The following is a 23,866-nucleotide window of genomic DNA, read 5'->3' as shown; positions in this document are numbered from 1 at the left end:
ATGCCTGTATAGAGGCACATAACTTGTATAGAAGACATACACATCTATGCCTGTATAGAGGCACATAACTTGTATAGAAGACATACACATCTATGCCTGTATAGAGGCACATAACCTGTATAGAAGACATACACATATATGCCTGTATAGAGGCACATAACCTGTATAGAAGACATACACATCTGTGCTTGTATAGAGGCACATAACTTGTATAGAAGACATACACATCTGTGCTTGTATAGAGGCACATAACTTGTATAGAAGACATACACATCTGTGCTTGTATAGAGGCACATAACTTGTATAGAAGACATACACATCTGTGCTTGTATAGAGGCACATAACTTGTATAGAAGACATACACATCTGTGCTTGTATAGAAGACATACACATCTGTGCCTATATAGAGGCACATAACTTGTATAGAAGACATACTTATCTATGCCTGTATAGAGGCACATAACTTGTATAGAAGACATACACATCTATGCTTGTATAGAGGCACATAACCTGTATAGAAGACATACACATCTATGCCTGTATAGAGGCACATAACTTGCATAGAAGACATACACATCTGTGCCTATATAGAGGCACATAACCTGTATAGAAGACGTACACATCTATGCTTGTATAGAAGACATACACATCTATGCTTGTATAGATGCACATAACCTGTATAGAAGACATGCACATCTATGCTTGTATAGATGCACATAACCTGTATAGAAGACATGCACATCTATGCTTGTATAGATGCACATAACCTGTATAGAAGACATGCACATCTATGCTTGTATAGATGCACATAACCTGTATAGAAGACATGCACATCTATGCTTGTATAGATGCACATAACCTGTATAGAAGACATACACATCTATGCTTGTATAGATGCACATAACCTGTATAGAAGACATGCACATCTATGCTTGTATAGAAGACATACACATCTATGCCTGTATAGAGGCACATGACCTGTATAGAATACATACACATCTATGCCTGTATAGAAGACATACACATCTATGCTTGTATAGAAGACATCCTTATCTATGCTTGTATAGAGGCACATAACCTGTATAGAAGACATACACATCTATGCCTGTATAGAGGCACATACCCTGTATAGAAGACATACACATCTATGCCTGTATAGAGGCACATAACCTGTATAGAAGACATACACATCTATGACTGTATAGAGGCACATAACTTGTATAGAAGACATACACATCTATGCCTGTATAGAGGCACATAACCTGTATAGAAGACATACACATCTATGCTTGTATAGAGGCACATAACTTGTATAGAAGACATACACATCTGTGCTTGTATAGAAGACATACACATCTGTGCCTGTATAGAAGACATACACATCTGTGCCTGTATAGAGGCACATAACCTGTATAGAAGACATACACATCTGTGCCTGTATAGAAGACATACACATCTATGCCTGTATAGAGGCACATAACTTGTATAGAAGACGTACACATCTATTTCTGTATAGAGGCACATAACTTGTATAGAAGACATACACATCTGTGCCTGTATAGAGGCACATAACCTGTATAGAAGACATACACATCTGTGCCTGTATAGAGGCACATAACTTGTATAGAAGACATACACATCTGTGCTTGTATAGAGGCACATAACTTGTATAGAAGACATACACATCTATGCCTGTATAGAGGCACATAAGCTGTATAGAAGACATACACATCTGTGCTTGTATAGAGGCACATAACCTGTATAGAAGACATACACATCTATTCCTGTATAGAGGCACATAACCTGTATAGAAGACATACACATCTATTCCTGTATAGAGGCACATAACCTGTATAGAAGACATACACATCTGTGCTTGTATAGAGGCACATAACTTGTATAGAAGACATACACATCTGTGCCTGTATAGAGGCACATAACTTGTATAGAAGACATACACATCTGTGCTTGTATAGAGGCACATAACTTGTATAGAAGACATACACATCTATGCCTGTATAGAGGCACATAAGCTGTATAGAAGACATACACATCTGTGCTTGTATAGAGGCACATAACCTGTATAGAAGACATACACATCTATTCCTGTATAGAGGCACATAACCTGTATAGAAGACATACACATCTATTCCTGTATAGAGGCACATAACCTGTATAGAAGACATACACATCTGTGCTTGTATAGAGGCACATAACTTGTATAGAAGACATACACATATATGCTTGTATAGAAGACATACACATCTATTCCTGTATAGAGGCACATAACTTGTATAGAAGACATACTCATCTGTGCCTGTATAGAGGCACATAACTTGTATAGAAAACGTACACATCTATGCCTGTATAGAGGCACATAACTTGTATAGAAGACGTACACATCTATTTCTGTATAGAGGCATATAACCTGTATAGAAGACATACACATCTATGCCTGTATTGAGGCACATAACTTGTATAGAAGACGTACACATCTGTGCTTGTATAGAGGCACATAACCTGTATAGAAGACATACACATCTATTCCTGTATAGAGGCACATAACTTGTATAGAAGACATACACATCTATGCCTGTATAGAGGCACATAACCTGTATAGAAGACATACACATCTATGCCTGTATAGAGGCACATAACTTGTATAGAAGACGTACACATCTATGCCTGTATAGAGGCACATAACCTGTATAGAAGACGTACACATCTATGCCTGTATAGAGGCACATAACTTGTATAGAAGACATACACATCTGTGCTTGTATAGAGGCACATAACTTGTATAGAAGACGTACACATCTATGCCTGTATAGAGGCACATAACTTGTATAGAAGACATACACATCTATGCCTGTATAGAGGCACATAACTTGTATAGAAGACATACACATCTATGCCTGTATAGAGGCACATAACTTGTATAGAAGACATACACATCTATGCCTGTATAGAGGCACATAACTTGTATAGAAGACATACACATCTATGCCTGTATAGAGGCACATAACCTGTATAGAAGACATACACATCTGTGCTTGTATAGAGACACATCTATGCCTGTATAGAGGCACATAACCTGTATAGAAGACATACACATCTATGCCTGTATAGAGGCACATAACTTGTATAGAAGACATACACATCTTTGCTTGTATAGAGGCACATAACCTGTATAGAAGACATACACATCTATGCCTGTATAGAGGCACATAACTTGTATAGAAGACATACACATCTTTGCTTGTATAGAGGCACATAACCTGTATAGAAGACATACACATCTATGCCTGTATAGAGGCACATAACTTGTATAGAAGACATACACATCTATGCCTGTATAGAGGCACATAACTTGTATAGAAGACATACACATCTATGCCTGTATAGAGGCACATAACTTGTATAGAAGACATACACATCTATGCCTGTATAGAGGCACATAACCTGTATAGAAGACATACACATCTGTGCTTGTATAGAGACACATCTATGCCTGTATAGAGGCACATAACCTGTATAGAAGACATACACATCTATGCCTGTATAGAGGCACATAACTTGTATAGAAGACATACACATCTTTGCTTGTATAGAGGCACATAACCTGTATAGAAGACATACACATCTATTCCTGTATAGAGGCACATAACTTGTATAGAAGACATACACATCTATGCCTGTATAGAGGCACATAACCTGTATAGAAGACATACACATCTGTGCTTGTATAGAGACACATCTATGCCTGTATAGAGGCACATAACCTGTATAGAAGACATACACATCTATGCCTGTATAGAGGCACATAACTTGTATAGAAGACATACACATCTTTGCTTGTATAGAGGCACATAACCTGTATAGAAGACATACACATCTATGCCTGTATAGAGGCACATAACTTGTATAGAAGACATACACATCTATGCCTGTATAGAGGCACATAACCTGTATAGAAGACATACACATCTATTCCTGTATAGAGGCACATAACCTGTATAGAAGACATACACATCTGTGCTTGTATAGAGACACATCTATGCCTGTATAGAGGCACATAACCTGTATAGAAGACATACACATCTATGCCTGTATAGAGGCACATAACTTGTATAGAAGACATACACATCTTTGCTTGTATAGAGGCACATAACCTGTATAGAAGACATACACATCTATGCCTGTATAGAGGCACATAACTTGTATAGAAGACATACACATCTATGCCTGTATAGAGGCACATAACCTGTATAGAAGACATACACATCTATTCCTGTATAGAGGCACATAACCTGTATAGAAGACATACACATCTATGCCTGTATAGAGGCACATAACCTGTATAGAAGACATACACATCTATTCCTGTATAGAGGCACATAACTTGTATAGAAGACATACACATCTATGCCTGTATAGAGGCACATAACTTGTATAGAAGACATACACATCTATTCCTGTATAGAGACACATAACTTGTATAGAAGACATACACATCTGTGCTTGTATAGAGACACATAACTTGTATAGAAGACGTACACATCTGTGCTAGTATAGAGGCACATAACTTGTATAGAAGACATGCACATCTATGCCTGTATAGAGGCACATAACTTGTATAGAAGACATACACATCTGTGCTTGTATAGAGACACATAACCTGTATAGAAGACATACACATCTATTCCTGTATAGAGGCACATAACTTGTATAGAAGACATACACATCTATGCCTGTATAGAGGCACATAACTTGTATAGAAGACATACACATCTATTCCTGTATAGAGACACATAACTTGTATAGAAGACATACACATCTGTGCTAGTATAGAGGCGCATAACCTGTATAGAAGACATACACATCTATGCCTGTATAGAGGCACATAACTTGTATAGAAGACATACACATCTATGCCTGTATAGAGGCACATAACTTGTATAGAAGACATACACATCTATGCTTGTATAGAGGCACATAACCTGTATAGAAGACGTACACATCTATGCCTGTATAGAGGCACATAACTTGTATAGAAGACATACACATCTGTGCTTGTATAGAGGCACATAACCTGTATAGAAGACATACACATCTATGCCTGTATAGAGGCACATAACCTGTATAGAAGACATACACATATATGCTTGTATAGAAGACATACACATCTGTGCTTGTATAGAGACACATCTATGCCTGTATAGAAGCATACACATCTATGCCTGTATAGAGGCACATAACCTGTATAGAAGACATACACATCTGTGCCTGTATAGAGGCACATAACCTGTATAGAAGACATACACATCTATGCCTGTATAGAGGCACATAACCTGTATAGAAGACATACACATATATGCTTGTATAGAAGACATACACATCTATTCCTGTATAGAGGCACATAACTTGTATAGAAGACATACTCATCTGTGCCTGTATAGAGGCACATAACTTGTATAGAAAACGTACACATCTATGCCTGTATAGAGGCACATAACTTGTATAGAAGACGTACACATCTATTTCTGTATAGAGGCATATAACCTGTATAGAAGACATACACATCTATGCCTGTATTGAGGCACATAACTTGTATAGAAGACGTACACATCTATTTCTGTATAGAGGCATATAACCTGTATAGAAGACATACACATCTATGCCTGTATAGAGGCACATAACCTGTATAGAAGACATACACATCTGTGCTTGTATAGAGGCACATAACCTGTATAGAAGACATACACATCTATGCCTGTATAGAGGCACATAACTTGTATAGAAGACATACACATCTATGCCTGTATAGAGGCACATAACCTGTATAGAAGACGTACACATCTATGCCTGTATAGAGGCACATAACTTGTATAGAAGACATACACATCTGTGCTTGTATAGAGGCACATAACTTGTATAGAAGACGTACACATCTATGCCTGTATAGAGGCACATAACTTGTATAGAAGACATACACATCTATGCCTGTATAGAGGCACATAACTTGTATAGAAGACATACACATCTATGCCTGTATAGAGGCACATAACTTGTATAGAAGACATAACACATCTATGCCTGTATAGAGGCACATAACCTGTATAGAAGACATACACATCTGTGCTTGTATAGAGACACATCTATGCCTGTATAGAGGCACATAACCTGTATAGAAGACATACACATCTATGCCTGTATAGAGGCACATAACTTGTATAGAAGACATACACATCTATGCCTGTATAGAGGCACATAACTTGTATAGAAGACATACACATCTATGCCTGTATAGAGGCACATAACCTGTATAGAAGACAAACACATCTATGCCTGTATAGAGGCACATAACTTGTATAGAAGACATACACATCTATGCCTGTATAGAGGCACATAACTTGTATAGAAGACATACACATCTATGCCTGTATAGAGGCACATAACTTGTATAGAAGACATACACATCTATGCCTGTATAGAGGCACATAACTTGTATAGAAGACATACACATCTATGCCTGTATAGAGGCACATAACCTGTATAGAAGACATACACATCTGTGCTTGTATAGAGCACATAACCCTGTATAGAAGACATACACCATCTATGCCTGTATAGAGGCACATAACCTGTATAGAAGACGTACACATCTATGCCTGTATAGAGGCACATAACTTGTATAGAAGACATACACATCTATGCCTGTATAGAGGGCACATAACTTGTATAGAAGACATACACATCTATGCCTGTATAGAGGCACATAACTTGTATAGAAGACGTACACATCTATGCCTGTATAGAGGGCACATAACTTGTATAGAAGACGTACACATCTATGGCCTGTATAGAGGCACATAACTTGTATAGAAGACGTACACATCTGTGCTAGTATAGAGGCACATAACTTGTATAGAAGACATACACATCTATGCCTGTATAGAGGCACATAACCTGTATAGAAGACATACACATCTATGCCTGTATAGAGGCACATAACCTGTATAGAGGCACATAACTTGTATAGAAGACATACACATCTTTGCTTGTATAGAGGCACATAACCTGTATAGAAGACATACACATATATGCTTGTATAGAAGACATACACATCTATGCCTGTATAGAGGCACATAACCTGTATAGAAGACATACACATATATGCTTGTATAGATGACATACACATCTGTGCCTGTATAGAGGCACATAACCTGTATAGAAGACAAACACATCTATGCCTGTATAGAGGCACATAACTTGTATAGAAGACATGCACATCTTTGCTTGTATAGAGGCACATAACTTGTATAGAAGACATACACATCTATGCCTGTATAGAGGCACATAACTTGTATAGAAGACATACACATCTATGCCTGTATAGAGGCACATAACTTGTATAGAAGACATACACATCTGTGTCTGTATAGAGGCACATAACTTGTATAGAAGACATACACATCTATGCCTGTATAGAGGCACATAACTTGTATAGAAGACATGCACATCTATGCTTGTATAGACGCACATAACCTGTATAGAAGACATACACATCTATGCCTGTATAGAGGCACATAACTTGTATAGAAGACATACACATCTATGCCTGTATAGAGGCACATAACTTGTATAGAAGACGTACACATCTATGCCTGTGTAGAGGCACATAACTTGTATAGAAGACGTACACATCTGTGCTAGTATAGAGGCACATAACTTGTATAGAAGACATACACATCTATGCCTGTATAGAGGCACATAACCTGTATAGAAGACATACACATCTATGCCTGTATAGAGGCACATAACCTGTATAGAGGCACATAACCTGTATAGAAGACATACACATCTATGCCTGTATAGAGGCACATAACTTGTATAGAAGACATACACATCTGTGCTTGTATAGAGGCACATAACGTGTATAGAAGACAGGCACATCCTGTGCTTGTATAGAGGCACATAACGTGTATAGAAGACAGGCACATAACCTGTATAGAAGACAGGCACATAACCTGTATAGATGACATACACATCTGTGCCTGTATAGAGGCACATAAGAAATTCCAAAAGAAGTTAGTGGAGGTGAATGCAGGCAGCACAACTTAGTTAAAAATTAGTAGACTTTATTGAATCATTTTAAAACTGATATAAGCACAGATACAATGTTACCCAAACACACAGGGGGAAAGACTGCCTTCCGACGCGTTTCCTGCTCAAACTGAGCACTTCATCAGGGATGGCAGGTGTCTCCCTTTCAGATTATTTATTGGAGTCGAAAAAATTTTAACCCTTAGTGTACTACACTTTTAAAAGAAACATATTCAGTTCAGTTAATCAACAAATGTTACTACCGAACTGGGGTTATAAATCCTAAACTCCAATAAATCTCACCTTTTCATAATATGAATAATACATAGGTTTATACAATATTTACATTAAAACAAATTTTACATATTGAATTTGTTTGCAGTTTAAAGGATTGGATAGAGTTACAATGCTGGTGGTACATTTCAGGCTTAACATTATGCTTTTTTATTTAGGCAGGATGCTTTTATATGTCTTATTGTATCTTAATATGTCTTTTTACGTTTGCATATATAGAATGTAAAATCTATAATTTGCAAAAATATGCGTGTGCACTTAATTTGTTTGTATGATACAGATTATGGACTGTATGTACTACTCTTAAAGGTAATTTAAGTATTTATTTCCCTATGAACTAACTTTGGAGTCACTAACAGTGTATTATACAGCTTTTACAATAATTTCAATTTTTTCAGTTTTTTCAATTTTTTCACTTGATATGTTTTTTACTCATAATTATATACATGTAGCCCTTATCTGTTGCACTAGGAACTTATTCTACATGCTAAAGTGATGACTTTAATCTATTTGTTTGGTTATTTTTCAAACGGGATTGTACCCGGTTAATGTCTTAGAGGCACATAACCTGTATAGAAGACATACACATCTATGCCTGTATAGAGGCACATAACCTGTATAGAAGACAAACACATCTATGCCTGTATAGAGGCACATAACTTGTATAGAAGACATACACATCTATGCCTGTATAGAGGCACATAACTTGTATAGAAGACATACACATCTATGCCTGTATAGAGGCACATAACTTGTATAGAAGACGTACACATCTATGCCTGTATAGAGGCACATAACTTGTATAGAAGACATACACATCTATGCCTGTATAGAGGCACATAACTTGTATAGAAGACATACACATCTATGCCTGTATAGAGGCACATAACTTGTATAGAAGACATACACATCTATGCCTGTATAGAGGCACATAACCTGTATAGAAGACATACACATCTGTGCTTGTATAGAGGCACATAACCTGTATAGAAGACATACACATCTATGCCTGTATAGAGGCACATAACCTGTATAGAAGACGTACACATCTATGCCTGTATAGAGGCACATAACTTGTATAGAAGACATACACATCTATGCCTGTATAGAGGCACATAACTTGTATAGAAGACGTACACATCTATGCCTGTATAGAGGCACATAACTTGTATAGAAGACGTACACATCTGTGCTAGTATAGAGGCACATAACTTGTATAGAAGACATACACATCTATGCCTGTATAGAGGCACATAACCTGTATAGAAGACATACACATCTATGCCTGTATAGAGGCACATAACCTGTATAGAGGCACATAACTTGTATAGAAGACATACACATCTTTGCTTGTATAGAGGCACATAACCTGTATAGAAGACATACACATATATGCTTGTATAGAAGACATACACATCTATGCCTGTATAGAGGCACATAACTTGTATAGAAGACAAACACATCTATGCCTGTATAGAGGCACATAACCTGTATAGAAGACATACACATATATGCTTGTATAGATGACATACACATCTGTGCCTGTATAGAGGCACATAACCTGTATAGAAGACAAACACATCTATGCCTGTATAGAGGCACATAACTTGTATAGAAGACATACACATCTTTGCTTGTATAGAGGCACATAACTTGTATAGAAGACATACACATCTATGCCTGTATAGAGGCACATAACTTGTATAGAAGACATACACATCTATGCCTGTATAGAGGCACATAACTTGTATAGAAGACATACACATCTGTGCCTGTATAGAGGCACATAACTTGTATAGAAGACATACACATCTATGCCTGTATAGAGGCACATAACTTGTATAGAAGACATGCACATCTATGCTTGTATAGATGCACATAACCTGTATAGAAGACATACACATCTATGCCTGTATAGAGGCACATAACTTGTATAGAAGACATACACATCTATGCCTGTATAGAGGCACATAACTTGTATAGAAGACGTACACATCTATGCCTGTGTAGAGGCACATAACTTGTATAGAAGACGTACACATCTGTGCTAGTATAGAGGCACATAACTTGTATAGAAGACATACACATCTATGCCTGTATAGAGGCACATAACCTGTATAGAAGACATACACATCTATGCCTGTATAGAGGCACATAACCTGTATAGAGGCACATAACCTGTATAGAGGCACATAACCTGTATAGAGGCACATAACCTGTATAGAAGACATACACATCTATGCCTGTATAGAGGCACATAACTTGTATAGAAGACATACACATCTGTGCTTGTATAGAGGCACATAACGTGTATAGAAGACAGGCACATCTGTGCTTGTATAGAGGCACATAACGTGTATAGAAGACAGGCACATAACCTGTATAGAAGACAGGCACATAACCTGTATAGATGACATACACATCTGTGCCTGTATAGAGGCACATAAGAAATTCCAAAAGAAGTTAGTGGAGGTGAATGCAGGCAGCACAACTTAGTTAAAAATTAGTAGACTTTATTGAATCATTTTAAAACTGATATAAGCACAGATACAATGTTACCCAAACACACAGGGGGAAAGACTGCCTTCCGACGCGTTTCCTGCTCAAACTGAGCACTTCATCAGGGATGGCAGGTGTCTCCCTTTCAGATTATTTATTGGAGTCGAAAAATTTTAACCCTTAGTGTACTACACTTTTAAAAGAAACATATTCAGTTCAGTTAATCAACAAATGTTACTACCGAACTGGGGTTATAAATCCTAAACTCCAATAAATCTCACCTTTTCATAATATGAATAATACATAGGTTTATACAATATTTACATTAAAACAAATTTTACATATTGAATTTGTTTGCAGTTTAAAGGATTGGATAGAGTTACAATGCTGGTGGTACATTTCAGGCTTAACATTATGCTTTTTTATTTAGGCAGGATGCTTTTATATGTCTTATTGTATCTTAATATGTCTTTTTACGTTTGCATATATAGAATGTAAAATCTATAATTTGCAAAAATATGCGTGTGCACTTAATTTGTTTGTATGATACAGATTATGGACTGTATGTACTACTCTTAAAGGTAATTTAAGTATTTATTTCCCTATGAACTAACTTTGGAGTCACTAACAGTGTATTATACAGCTTTTACAATAATTTCAATTTTTTCAATTTTTTCAGTTTTTTCAATTTTTTCACTTGATATGTTTTTTACTCATAATTATATACATGTAGCCCTTATCTGTTGCACTAGGAACTTATTCTACATGCTAAAGTGATGACTTTAATCTATTTGTTTGGTTATTTTTCAAACGGGATTGTACCCGGTTAATGTCTTAGAGGCACATAACCTGTATAGAAGACATACACATCTATGCCTGTATAGAGGCACATAACCTGTATAGAAGACAAACACATCTATGCCTGTATAGAGGCACATAACTTGTATAGAAGACATACACATCTATGCCTGTATAGAGGCACATAACTTGTATAGAAGACATACACATCTATGCCTGTATAGAGGCACATAACTTGTATAGAAGACATACACATCTATGCCTGTATAGAGGCACATAACTTGTATAGAAGACGTACACATCTATGCCTGTATAGAGGCACATAACTTGTATAGAAGACGTACACATCTGTGCTAGTATAGAGGCACATAACTTGTATAGAAGACATACACATCTATGCCTGTATAGAGGCACATAACCTGTATAGAAGACGTACACATCTATGCCTGTATAGAGGCACATAACCTGTATAGAGGCACATAACCTGTATAGAGGCGCATAACCTGTATAGAGGCACATAACCTGTATAGAAGACATACACATCTGTGCTTGTATAGAGGCACATAACTTGTATAGAAGACATACACATCTATGCCTGTATAGAGGCACATAACTTGTATAGAAGACATACACATCTATGCCTGTATAGAGGCACATAACTTGTATAGAAGACGTACACATCTGTGCTAGTATAGAGGCACATAACTTGTATAGAAGACATACACATCTATGCCTGTATAGAGGCACATAACCTGTATAGAAGACGTACACATCTATGCCTGTATAGAGGCACATAACCTGTATAGAGGCACATAACCTGTATAGAGGCGCATAACCTGTATAGAGGCACATAACCTGTATAGAAGACATACACATCTGTGCTTGTATAGAGGCACATAACTTGTATAGAAGACATACACATCTATGCCTGTATAGAGGCACATAACTTGTATAGAAGACATACACATCTATGCCTGTATAGAGGCACATAACTTGTATAGAAGACATACACATCTATTCCTGTATAGAGGCACATAACCTGTATAGAAGACATACACATCTATGCCTGTATAGAAGCACATAACTTGTATAGAAGACATACACATCTGTGCTTGTATAGAGGCACATAACTTGTATAGAAGACATACACATCTATGCCTGTATAGAGGCACATAACTTGTATAGAAGACATACACATCTATGCCTGTATAGAGGCACATAACTTGTATAGAAGACATACACATCTGTGCTTGTATAGAGGCACATAACCTGTATAGAAGACATACACATCTATGCCCGTATAGAGGCACATAACCTGTATAGAAGACATACACATCTATGCCTGTATAGAGGCACATAACCTGTATAGAAGACATACACATCTATGCCTGTATAGAGGCACATAACTTGTGTAGAAGACATACACATCTATTCCTGTATAGAAGCACATAACTTGTATAGAAGACATACACATCTATGCCTGTATAGAGGCACATAACTTGTATAGAAGACATACACATCTGTGCCTGTATAGAGGCACATAACCTGTATAGAAGACATACACATCTATGCCTGTATAGAGGCACATAACTTGTATAGAAGACATACACATCTATTCCTGTATAGAAGCACATAACTTGTATAGAAGACATACACATCTATGCCTGTATAGAGGCACATAACCTGTATAGAAGACATACACATCTATGCCTGTATAGAGGCACATAACCTGTATAGAAGACATACACATCTGTGCCCGTATAGAGGCACATAACCTGTATAGAAGACATACACATCTATGCCCGTATAGAGGCACATAACTAGTATAGAAGACATACACATCTATGCCTGTATAGAGGCACATAACCTGTATAGAAGACATACACATATATGCTTGTATAGAGGCACATAACTTGTATAGAGGCACATAACTTGTATAGAGGCACATAACTTGTATAGAGGCACATAACTTGTATAGAGGCACATAACTTGTATAGAGGCACATAACTTGTATAGAGGCACATAACCTGTATAGAGGCACATAACCTGTATAGAGGCACATAACCTGTATAGAGGCACATAACCTGTATAGAGGCACATAACCTGTATAGAGGCACATAACCTGTATAGAGGCACATAACCTGTATAGAGGCACATAACCTGTATAGAGGCACATAACCTGTATAGAGGCACATAACCTGTATAGAGGCACATAACCTGTATAGAGGCACATAACCTGTATAGAGGCACATAACCTGTATAGAGGCACATAACTTGTATAGAGGCACATAACTTGTATAGAGGCACATAACCTGTATAGAAGACATATACATATATGCACATCTATGCCTGTATAGAGGCACATAACCTGTATAGAGGCACATAACCTGTATTAGGCACATAACCTGTATAGAGGCACATAACCTGTATAGAGGCACATAACTTGTATAGAGGCACATAACTTGTATAGAGGCACATAACTTGTATAGAAGACATACACATCTATGCCTGTATAGAGGCACATAACTTGTATAGAAGACATACACATCTATGCCTGTATAGAGGCACATAACTTGTATAGAAGACATACACATCTATGCCTGTATAGAGGCACATAACTTGTATAGAAGACATACACATCTATGCCTGTATAGAGGCACATAACTTGTATAGAAGACGTACACATCTATGCCTGTATAGAGGCACATAACTTGTATAGAAGACGTACACATCTGTGCTAGTATAGAGGCACATAACTTGTATAGAAGACATACACATCTATGCCTGTATAGAGGCACATAACCTGTATAGAAGACGTACACATCTATGCCTGTATAGAGGCACATAACCTGTATAGAGGCACATAACCTGTATAGAGGCGCATAACCTGTATAGAGGCACATAACCTGTATAGAAGACATACACATCTGTGCTTGTATAGAGGCACATAACTTGTATAGAAGACATACACATCTATGCCTGTATAGAGGCACATAACTTGTATAGAAGACATACACATCTATGCCTGTATAGAGGCACATAACCTGTATAGAAGACATACACATCTATTCCTGTATAGAGGCACATAACCTGTATAGAAGACATACACATCTATGCCTGTATAGAAGCACATAACTTGTATAGAAGACATACACATCTGTGCTTGTATAGAGGCACATAAATTGTATAGAAGACATACACATCTATGCCTGTATAGAGGCACATAACTTGTATAGAAGACATACACATCTATGCCTGTATAGAGGCACATAACTTGTATAGAAGACATACACATCTGTGCTTGTATAGAGGCACATAACCTGTATAGAAGACATACACATCTATGCCCGTATAGAGGCACATAACCTGTATAGAAGACATACACATCTATGCCTGTATAGAGGCACATAACCTGTATAGAAGACATACACATCTATGCCTGTATAGAGGCACATAACTTGTGTAGAAGACATACACATCTATTCCTGTATAGAAGCACATAACTTGTATAGAAGACATACACATCTATGCCTGTATAGAGGCACATAACTTGTATAGAAGACATACACATCTGTGCCTGTATAGAGGCACATAACCTGTATAGAAGACATACACATCTATGCCTGTATAGAGGCACATAACTTGTATAGAAGACATACACATCTATTCCTGTATAGAAGCACATAACTTGTATAGAAGACATACACATCTATGCCTGTATAGAGGCACATAACCTGTATAGAAGACATACACATCTATGCCTGTATAGAGGCACATAACCTGTATAGAAGACATACACATCTGTGCCCGTATAGAGGCACATAACCTGTATAGAAGACATACACATCTATGCCCGTATAGAGGCACATAACTAGTATAGAAGACATACACATCTATGCCTGTATAGAGGCACATAACCTGTATAGAAGACATACACATATATGCTTGTATAGAGGCACATAACTTGTATAGAGGCACATAACTTGTATAGAGGCACATAACTTGTATAGAGGCACATAACTTGTATAGAGGCACATAACTTGTATAGAGGCACATAACTTGTATAGAGGCACTTAACCTGTATAGAGGCACATAACCTGTATAGAGGCACATAACCTGTATAGAGGCACATAACCTGTATAGAGGCACATAACCTGTATAGAGGCACATAACCTGTATAGAGGCACATAACCTGTATAGAGGCACATAACCTGTATAGAGGCACATAACCTGTATAGAGGCACATAACCTGTATAGAGGCACATAACCTGTATAGAGGCACATAACCTGTATAGAGGCACATAACCTGTATAGAGGCACATAACTTGTATAGAGGCACATAACTTGTATAGAGGCACATAACCTGTATAGAAGACATATACATATATGCACATCTATGCCTGTATAGAGGCACATAACCTGTATAGAGGCACATAACCTGTATTAGGCACATAACCTGTATAGAGGCACATAACCTGTATAGAGGCACATAACTTGTATAGAGGCACATAACTTGTATAGAGGCACATAACCTGTATAGAAGACATATACATATATGCTTGTATAGAGGCACATAACCTGTATAGAGGCACATAACCTGTATAGAGGCACATAACCTGTATAGAGGCACATAACCTGTATAGAGGCACATAACTTGTATAGAAGACATACACATCTATGCCTGTATAGAGGCACATAACTTGCATAGAAGACATACACATCTATGCCTGTATAGAGGCACATAACCTGTATAGAAGACATACACATCTATGCCTGTATAGAGGCACATAACCTGTATAGAGGCACATAACCTGTATAGAGGCACATAACCTGTATAGAGGCACATAACCTGTATAGAGGCACATAACCTGTATAGAGGCACATAACCGGTATAGAGGCACATAACCGGTATAGAGGCACATAACCGGTATAGAGGCACATAACCGGTATAGAGGCACATAACCGGTATAGAGGCACATAACCGGTATAGAGGCACATAACCGGTATAGAGGCACATAACCGGTATAGAGGCACATAACCGGTATAGAGGCACATAACCGGTATAGAGGCACATAACCGGTATAGAGGCACATAACCGGTATAGAGGCACATAACCGGTATAGAGGCACATAACCTGTATAGAAGACATATACATATATGCTTGTATAGAGGCACATAACCTGTATAGAGGCACATAACCTGTATAGAGGCACATAACTTGTATAGAAGACATACACATCTATGCCTGTATAGAGGCACATAACTTGCATAGAAGACATACACATCTATGCCTGTATAGAGGCACATAACCTGTATAGAAGACATACACATCTATGCCTGTATAGAGGCACATAACCTGTATAGAGGCACATAACCTGTATAGAGGCACATAACCTGTATAGAGGCACATAACCGGTATAGAGGCACATAACCGGTATAGAGGCACATAACCTGTATAGAGGCACATAACCTGTATAGAGGCACATAACCTGTATAGAGGCACATAACCTGTATAGAGGCACATAACCTGTATAGAGGCACATAACCTGTATAGAGGCACATAACCTGTATAGAGGCACATAACCGGTATAGAGGCACATAACCGGTATAGAGGCACATAACCGGTATAGAGGCACATAACCGGTATAGAGGCACATAACCGGTATAGAGGGCACATAACCGGTATAGAGGGCACATAACCGGTATAGAGGGCACATAACCGGTATAGAGGGCACATAACCGGTATAGAGGGCACATAACCGGTATAGAGGGCACATAACCGGTATAGAGGCACATAACCGGTATAGAGGCACATAACCGGTATAGAGGCACATAACCGGTATAGAGGCACATAACCGGTATAGAGGCACATAACCGGTATAGAGGCACATAACCGGTATAGAGGCACATAACCGGTATAGAGGCACATAACCGGTATAGAGGCACATAACCGGTATAGAGGCACATAACCGGTATAGAGGCACATAACCGGTATAGAGGCACATAACCGGTATAGAGGCACATAACTTGTCTTGTTTCTGAGGTAAAAAATTAAAAAAGAGAGAGGACAGAAATAGTGGGAGAAGCAGCAATGGCCAATGCTCCTTCACCTCTCATGTTACTGAGTTAACCAGAAAGAGAAGATGAAAATGTTGTATTCCCTGCCTCTGCTGCCCCCTTCATGTAGAGTCAGAACTATAAGGCACAAAAAATAAGGCAATTAAGTTCTTTCCCCCCCCCCAGTCAGTGTCATCTTCCTTCTCCCCAGAATTCTTTCACGGTTCTCACGCCACTTGAAAAAGTACAACTTTATCTGTCATGACAAAACATAACATTCCACTTGATACAAGTTGTCTAAATAGAAATATTTTGTGCCCAGGATGTTAATGGCTGACATAAAGTTGTTCCAGGGGCTTTAGCTATGGAAATCTGATTCAGTCGCATACTTAGAGATGAGATAAAGTTATACTTTTATTGATATTACACGTCATGGTGACCGGTGGTTGTGCAGAGAAATCTTATTCCAGAGTGCATTAATAGTGTGGCACTGCCACCAAATACTGAATTCATTGCTACAATTCTCCTTCGTTTCTCCAGCCTAAGGATGCGTTGGCTTTTGAAATCGTTTTAATTGAACTCGGTGCCAATGCTGTAAAATCTTTTAATGTTATTCATCTAAATTAGTGCAATGTTAAAGGGACCACATTTTTTCTTTGATTCAGATAATTCATACAGTTTTAAACAGCTTTGCAATTTACTTCTTTAAGCAAATTGTCTGTTTTCTTGCTATCCTTTGTTGAAAAGCAGGAAGCTAAATTCAGTAATGTGCACGTGTCTGCAGTACTATATGGCCGCAGTTTTGCAACAATGTTATACATTAGCAAGAGCTTTAAATGGCAGCACTATTTCCTGTCATGTAGCGCTCTAGACATGAACGCTATCTATCTAGATATCTCTTCAACAAAGACTAACATAAGAACAAAGCAAATTTGATAATAGAAGTAAACTGGAAAGTTGTTTAAAATTGTATGCTCTGTCTGAATCATGGAAGAAATTTTTGGGGTTTTATGTCTCTTTAATCTGATGCTTATGCAGTAAACTATTAAATGGTCATAACGTTCAGTAGAACAAATAAACTGTTCACAGGGTAAAGGGAGCCTGCGTACAACCACTCCTGAGCTGATTTAGCCATTATTAAGAGCGCCCTTTTTGTCTGTAATGGTATGGGCTGAAATAGCAAACACTGTGTAGGGGGAGTTTTTACATTTAATTGCTTGTGCTTCTATTATACTATCAACCGGTTACAGCTGCTTATATATTCAGGGACGTGTATGTTCCTTTAATGTCAATTTTTTCCACTATTATGTTCAGATGTCCCTGATTCTCCATAATCGTATTTTCCTGCCTTTCATTTATAGATTCCTAAATATAACCTTTTCAGTTCCAGTGTAAAATTAGCACTGCATAATCTGTTGGCGCTCTACAAATAGCCGATAATAATAATACAATTATTTCTAGAAACTGTTGTTCTAATACAAAAATCTGTTAATGTTATGAAAACGTATTTGCTGGATTATTTGTAAACTCATCTCCCCTACCCTGTAAATCATAAAGCTTTCTTACATTTTTTTTTTATTTTTTTTTTTTTTAGAGCATCATTCAAGACCTGAAGAAGAATTTTGAAATAGTAAAGTTAGTGACAGCAAGTTTAGTGGCCTGCCATCGTTTGGCAGTGACTGCGATTGGTCCTGGCGGGCACCTTGGATCCACTTTGGTTGACGGCAGATACACTTACCGGGAGGTATCTGGCATTGAACGTTTTGATATGGAAGCCAAGTGCATAGCAGTTTTGTGTTAAAAAATAGTAACATTTACAATCATTTTAAATTAAGATTATATTTGCATAGCACACAGTGATTTTAAAGAATAATGGAGGCCAGTGAACTCTGTTATGCTGACTTTTTTTTTTTTTAAATATATATTTCTCCAACATTGGTGTGTCCGGTCCACGGCGTCATCCTTACTTGTGGGATATTCTCTTCCCCAACAGGAAATGGCAAAGAGTCCCAGCAAAGCTGGTCACATGATCCCTCCTAGGCTCCGCCCACCCCAGTCATTCTCTTTGCCGTTGCACAGGCAACATCTCCACGGAGATGGTTAAGAGTTTTTTGGTGTTTAAATGTAGTTTTATTCTTCTATCAAGTGTTTGTTATTTTAAAATAGTGCTGGTATGTACTATTTACTCTGAAACAGAAAAGGATGAAGATTTCTGTTTGTAAGAGGAAGATGATTTTAGCAGACAGTAACTGAAATCAATTGCTGTTTCCACACAGGACTGTTGAGATGAAGTAACTTCAGTTGGGGGAAACAGTTAGCAGTCTTTTCTGCTTAAGGTATGACTAGCCATATTTCTAACAAGACCATGTAATGCTGGAAGGCTGTCATTTCCCCTCATGGGGACCAGTAAGCCATTTTCTTAGTTAAACATAAAAGAATAAAGGGCTTCAAAAAGGGCTTAAAAACTGGTAGACATTTTTCTGGGCTAAAACAATTGCTTTACTAGGCATATTATGCAGATTCTAACTACTTATTGGTATTATAATCTTGGGGAACGTTTAAAAAAACGGCAGGCACTGTGTTGGACACCTTTTTCAGATGGGGGCCTTTCTAGTTATAGACAGAGCCTCATTCTGGGACTGTATAGGGGTTAAATGTAAAAACGGCTCCAGTTCCGTTAATTTAAGGGTTAAAGCTCTGAAATTTGGTGTGCAATACTTTTAATGCTTTAAGACACTGTGGTGAAATTTTGGTGAATTTTGAACAATTCCTTCATACTTTTTCACATATTCAGTAATAAAGTGTTTTCAGTTTGAAATTTAAAGTGACAGTAACGGTTTTATTTTAAAACGTTTTTTGTGCTTTGTTGACAAGTTTAAGCCTGTTTAACATGTCTGTACCATCAGATAAGCTATGTTCTATATGTATGAAAGCCAATGTGTCTCCCCATTTAAATTTATGTGATAATTGTGCCATAGTGTCCAAACAAAGTAAGGACAGTATTGCAACAGATAATGATATTGCCCAAGATGATTCCTCAAATGAGGGGAGTAAACATGATACTACATCATCCCCTACTGTGTCTACACCAGTTATGCCCACACAGGAGGCCCCTAGTACATCTAGTGCGCCAATACTTATTACCATGCAACAATTAACGGCTGTAATGGATAACTCCATAGCAAATCTTTTATCCAAAATGCCTACTTATCAGAGAAAGCGCGATTGCTCTGTTTTAAACACTGAAGAGCAAGAGGACGCTGATGATAACTGTTCTGACATACCCTCACACCAATCTCAAGGGGCCATGAGGGAGGTTTTGTCTGATGGAGAAATTTCAGATTCAGGAAAAATTTCTCATCAAGCTGAACCTGATGTTGTGACATTTAAATTTAAATTTAAATTAGAACATCTCCGCGCACTGCTTAAGGAGGTGTTATCTACTCTGGATGATTGTGACAATTTGGTCATTCCAGAGAAATTATGTAAGATGGACAAGTTCCTAGAGGTTCCGGTGCCCCCCCGACGCTTTTCCTATACCCAAGCGGGTGGCGGACATAGTAAATAAAGAGTGGGAAAGGCCCGGCATACCTTTTGTTCCCCCCCCTATATTTAAGAAATTATTTCCTATAGTCGACCCCAGAAAGGACTTATGGCAGACAGTCCCCAAGGTCGAGGGGGCGGTTTCTACTCTAAACAAACGCACTACTATTCCTATCGAAGATAGTTGTGCTTTCAAAGATCCTATGGATAAGAAATTAGAGGGTTTGCTTAAAAAGATTTTTGTACAGCAAGGTTACCTTCTACAACCAATTTCATGCATTGTTCCTGTCACTACGGCAGCGTAGTAAAGAATCTTCGTATGAGGAGGTTATGGACAGAGTTCAAGCACTTAAATTGGCTAACTCTTTTGTTTTAGATGCCGCTTTGCAATTAGCTAGATTAGCGGGGAAAAATTCAGGGTTTGCTGTCGTGGCGCGCAGAGTGCTTTGGCTAAAGTCTTGGTCAGCGGATGTGTCTTCCAAGACAAAATTGCTTAACATTCCTTTCAAAGGTAAAACATTATTTGGACCTGATTTGAAAGAGATTATTTCAGACATCACTGGGGGAAAGGGCCACGCCCTCCCACAGGATAGGTCTTTTAAGGCTAATAATAAGCCTAATTTCCGTCCCTTTCGCAGAAACGGACCAGTCTCTAATTCTGTATCCTCTAAGCAAGAGGGTAATACTTCACAACCCAAACCAGCCTGGAAACCAATGCAAGGCTGGAACAAGGGTAAGCAGGCCAAGAAGCCTACCACTGCTACCAAAACAGCATGAAGGGATAGCCCCCGATCCAGGACCGGATCTAGTGGGGGGCAGATTTTCTCTCTTTGCTCAGGCTTGGGCAAGAGATGTTCAGGATCCTTGGGCGCTAGAAATAGTTTCTCAAGGTTATCTCCTGGAATTCAAGGAACTACCCCCAAGGGGAAGGTTCCACAGGTCTCAATTATCTTCAAACCAAATAAAGAGACAGGCATTCTTACATTGTGTAGAAGACCTGTTAAAGATGGGAGTGATACATCCAGTTCCAATAAGAGAACAAGGAATGGGATTTTATTCCAATCTGTTCATAGTTCCCAAAAAAGAGGGAACATTCAGACCAATTTTGGATCTAAAGATCCTAAACAAATTTCTCAGGGTACCATCGTTCAAAATGGAAACTATTCGAACGATCCTACCTACTATCCAGGAAAATCAATTTATGACTACCGTGGATTTAAAGGATGCGTACCTACATATTCCTATCCACAAGGAACATCATCAGTTCCTAAGGTTCGCTTTTCTGGACAAGCATTACCAGTTTGTGGCACTTCCATTTGGATTAGCCACTGCTCCAAGGATTTTCACAAAGGTACTAGGGTCCCTTCTAGCGGTTCTAAGACCAAGGGGCATTGCAGTAGTACCTTACTTGGACGACATCCTGATTCAAGCGTCGTCCCTGTCAAAAGCAAAGGCTCATACGGACATCGTCCTAGCCTTTCTCAGATCTCACGGATGGAAGGTGAACAAAGAAAAAAGTTCTCTGTCCCCGTCAACAAGAGTTCCCTTCTTGGGAACAATAATAGATTCCTTAGAAATGAGGATTTTTCTGACAGAGGTCAGAAAATCAAAACTTCTAAGCTCTTGTCAAGTACTTCATTCTGTTCCTCGTCCTTCCATAGCGCAGTGCATGGAAGTAATAGGATTGATGGTTGCAACAATGGACATAGTTCCTTTTGCACGAATTCATCTAAGACCATTACAACTGTGCATGCTCAGACAGTGGAATGGGGATTATACAGACTTGTCTCCGACGATTCAAGTAGATCAAAAGACCAGAGATTCACTCCGTTGGTGGCTGACCCTGGACAATCTGTCACAGGGAATGAGCTTCCGCAGACCAGAGTGGGTCATTGTCACGACCGACGCCAGCCTAGTGGGCTGGGGCGCGGTCTGGGAATCCCTGAAAGCTCAGGGTCTATGGTCTCGGGAAGAGTCTCTTCTCCTGATAAACATTCTGGAACTGAGAGCGATATTCAATGCTCTCAGAGCTTGGCCTCAACTAGCAAAGGCCAAATTCATAAGGTTTCAGTCAGACAACATGACGACCGTTGCATATATCAATCATCAGGGGGGAACAAGGACTTCCCTGGCGATGAAAGAAGTGACCAAGATAATTCAATGGGCGGAGGATCACTCCTGCCACTTGTCTGCGATCCACATCCCAGGAGTAGAAAATTGGGAAGCGGATTTTCTGAGTCGTCAGACATTCCATCCGGGGGAGTGGGAACTCCATCCGGAAATCTTTGCCCAAATAACTCAATTATGGGGCATTCCAGACATCGATCTGATGGCGTCTCGTCAGAACTTCAAGGTTCCTTGCTACGGGTCCAGATCCAGGGATCCCAAGGCGACCCTAGTAGATGCACTAGTAGCACCTTGGACCTTCAACCTAGCTTATGTATTCCCACCGTTTCCTCTCATCCCCAGGCTGGTAGCCAGGATCAATCAGGAGAGGGCCTCGGTGATCTTGATAGCTCCTGCGTGGCCACGCAGGACTTGGTATGCAGACCTGGTGAATATGTCATCG

General features: G+C 38.6%; 1 protein-coding gene across 1 annotated transcript in view; it reads left to right on the top strand.

The window, feature by feature from the left end:
- Positions 1 to 23,866, top strand: part of LOC128640795 (ubiquitin carboxyl-terminal hydrolase 24) — a 385,043-nt gene that overhangs the window by 4,517 nt on the left and 356,660 nt on the right. The window contains exon 5 of the mRNA XM_053693215.1: positions 19,349 to 19,498. Within this exon, the coding sequence (XP_053549190.1) occupies positions 19,349 to 19,498 (150 nt within the window). The remainder of the gene's footprint in view (positions 1 to 19,348; positions 19,499 to 23,866) is intronic.

The sequence above is a fragment of the Bombina bombina genome, chromosome 10, assembly GCF_027579735.1.
Source record: "Bombina bombina isolate aBomBom1 chromosome 10, aBomBom1.pri, whole genome shotgun sequence".
In the NCBI taxonomy this organism is placed as follows: Eukaryota; Metazoa; Chordata; class Amphibia; order Anura; family Bombinatoridae; genus Bombina; species Bombina bombina.
The sequence above is the reverse complement of the archived record's forward strand: the minus strand, read 5'-3'. Positions and strand labels throughout refer to the sequence as shown.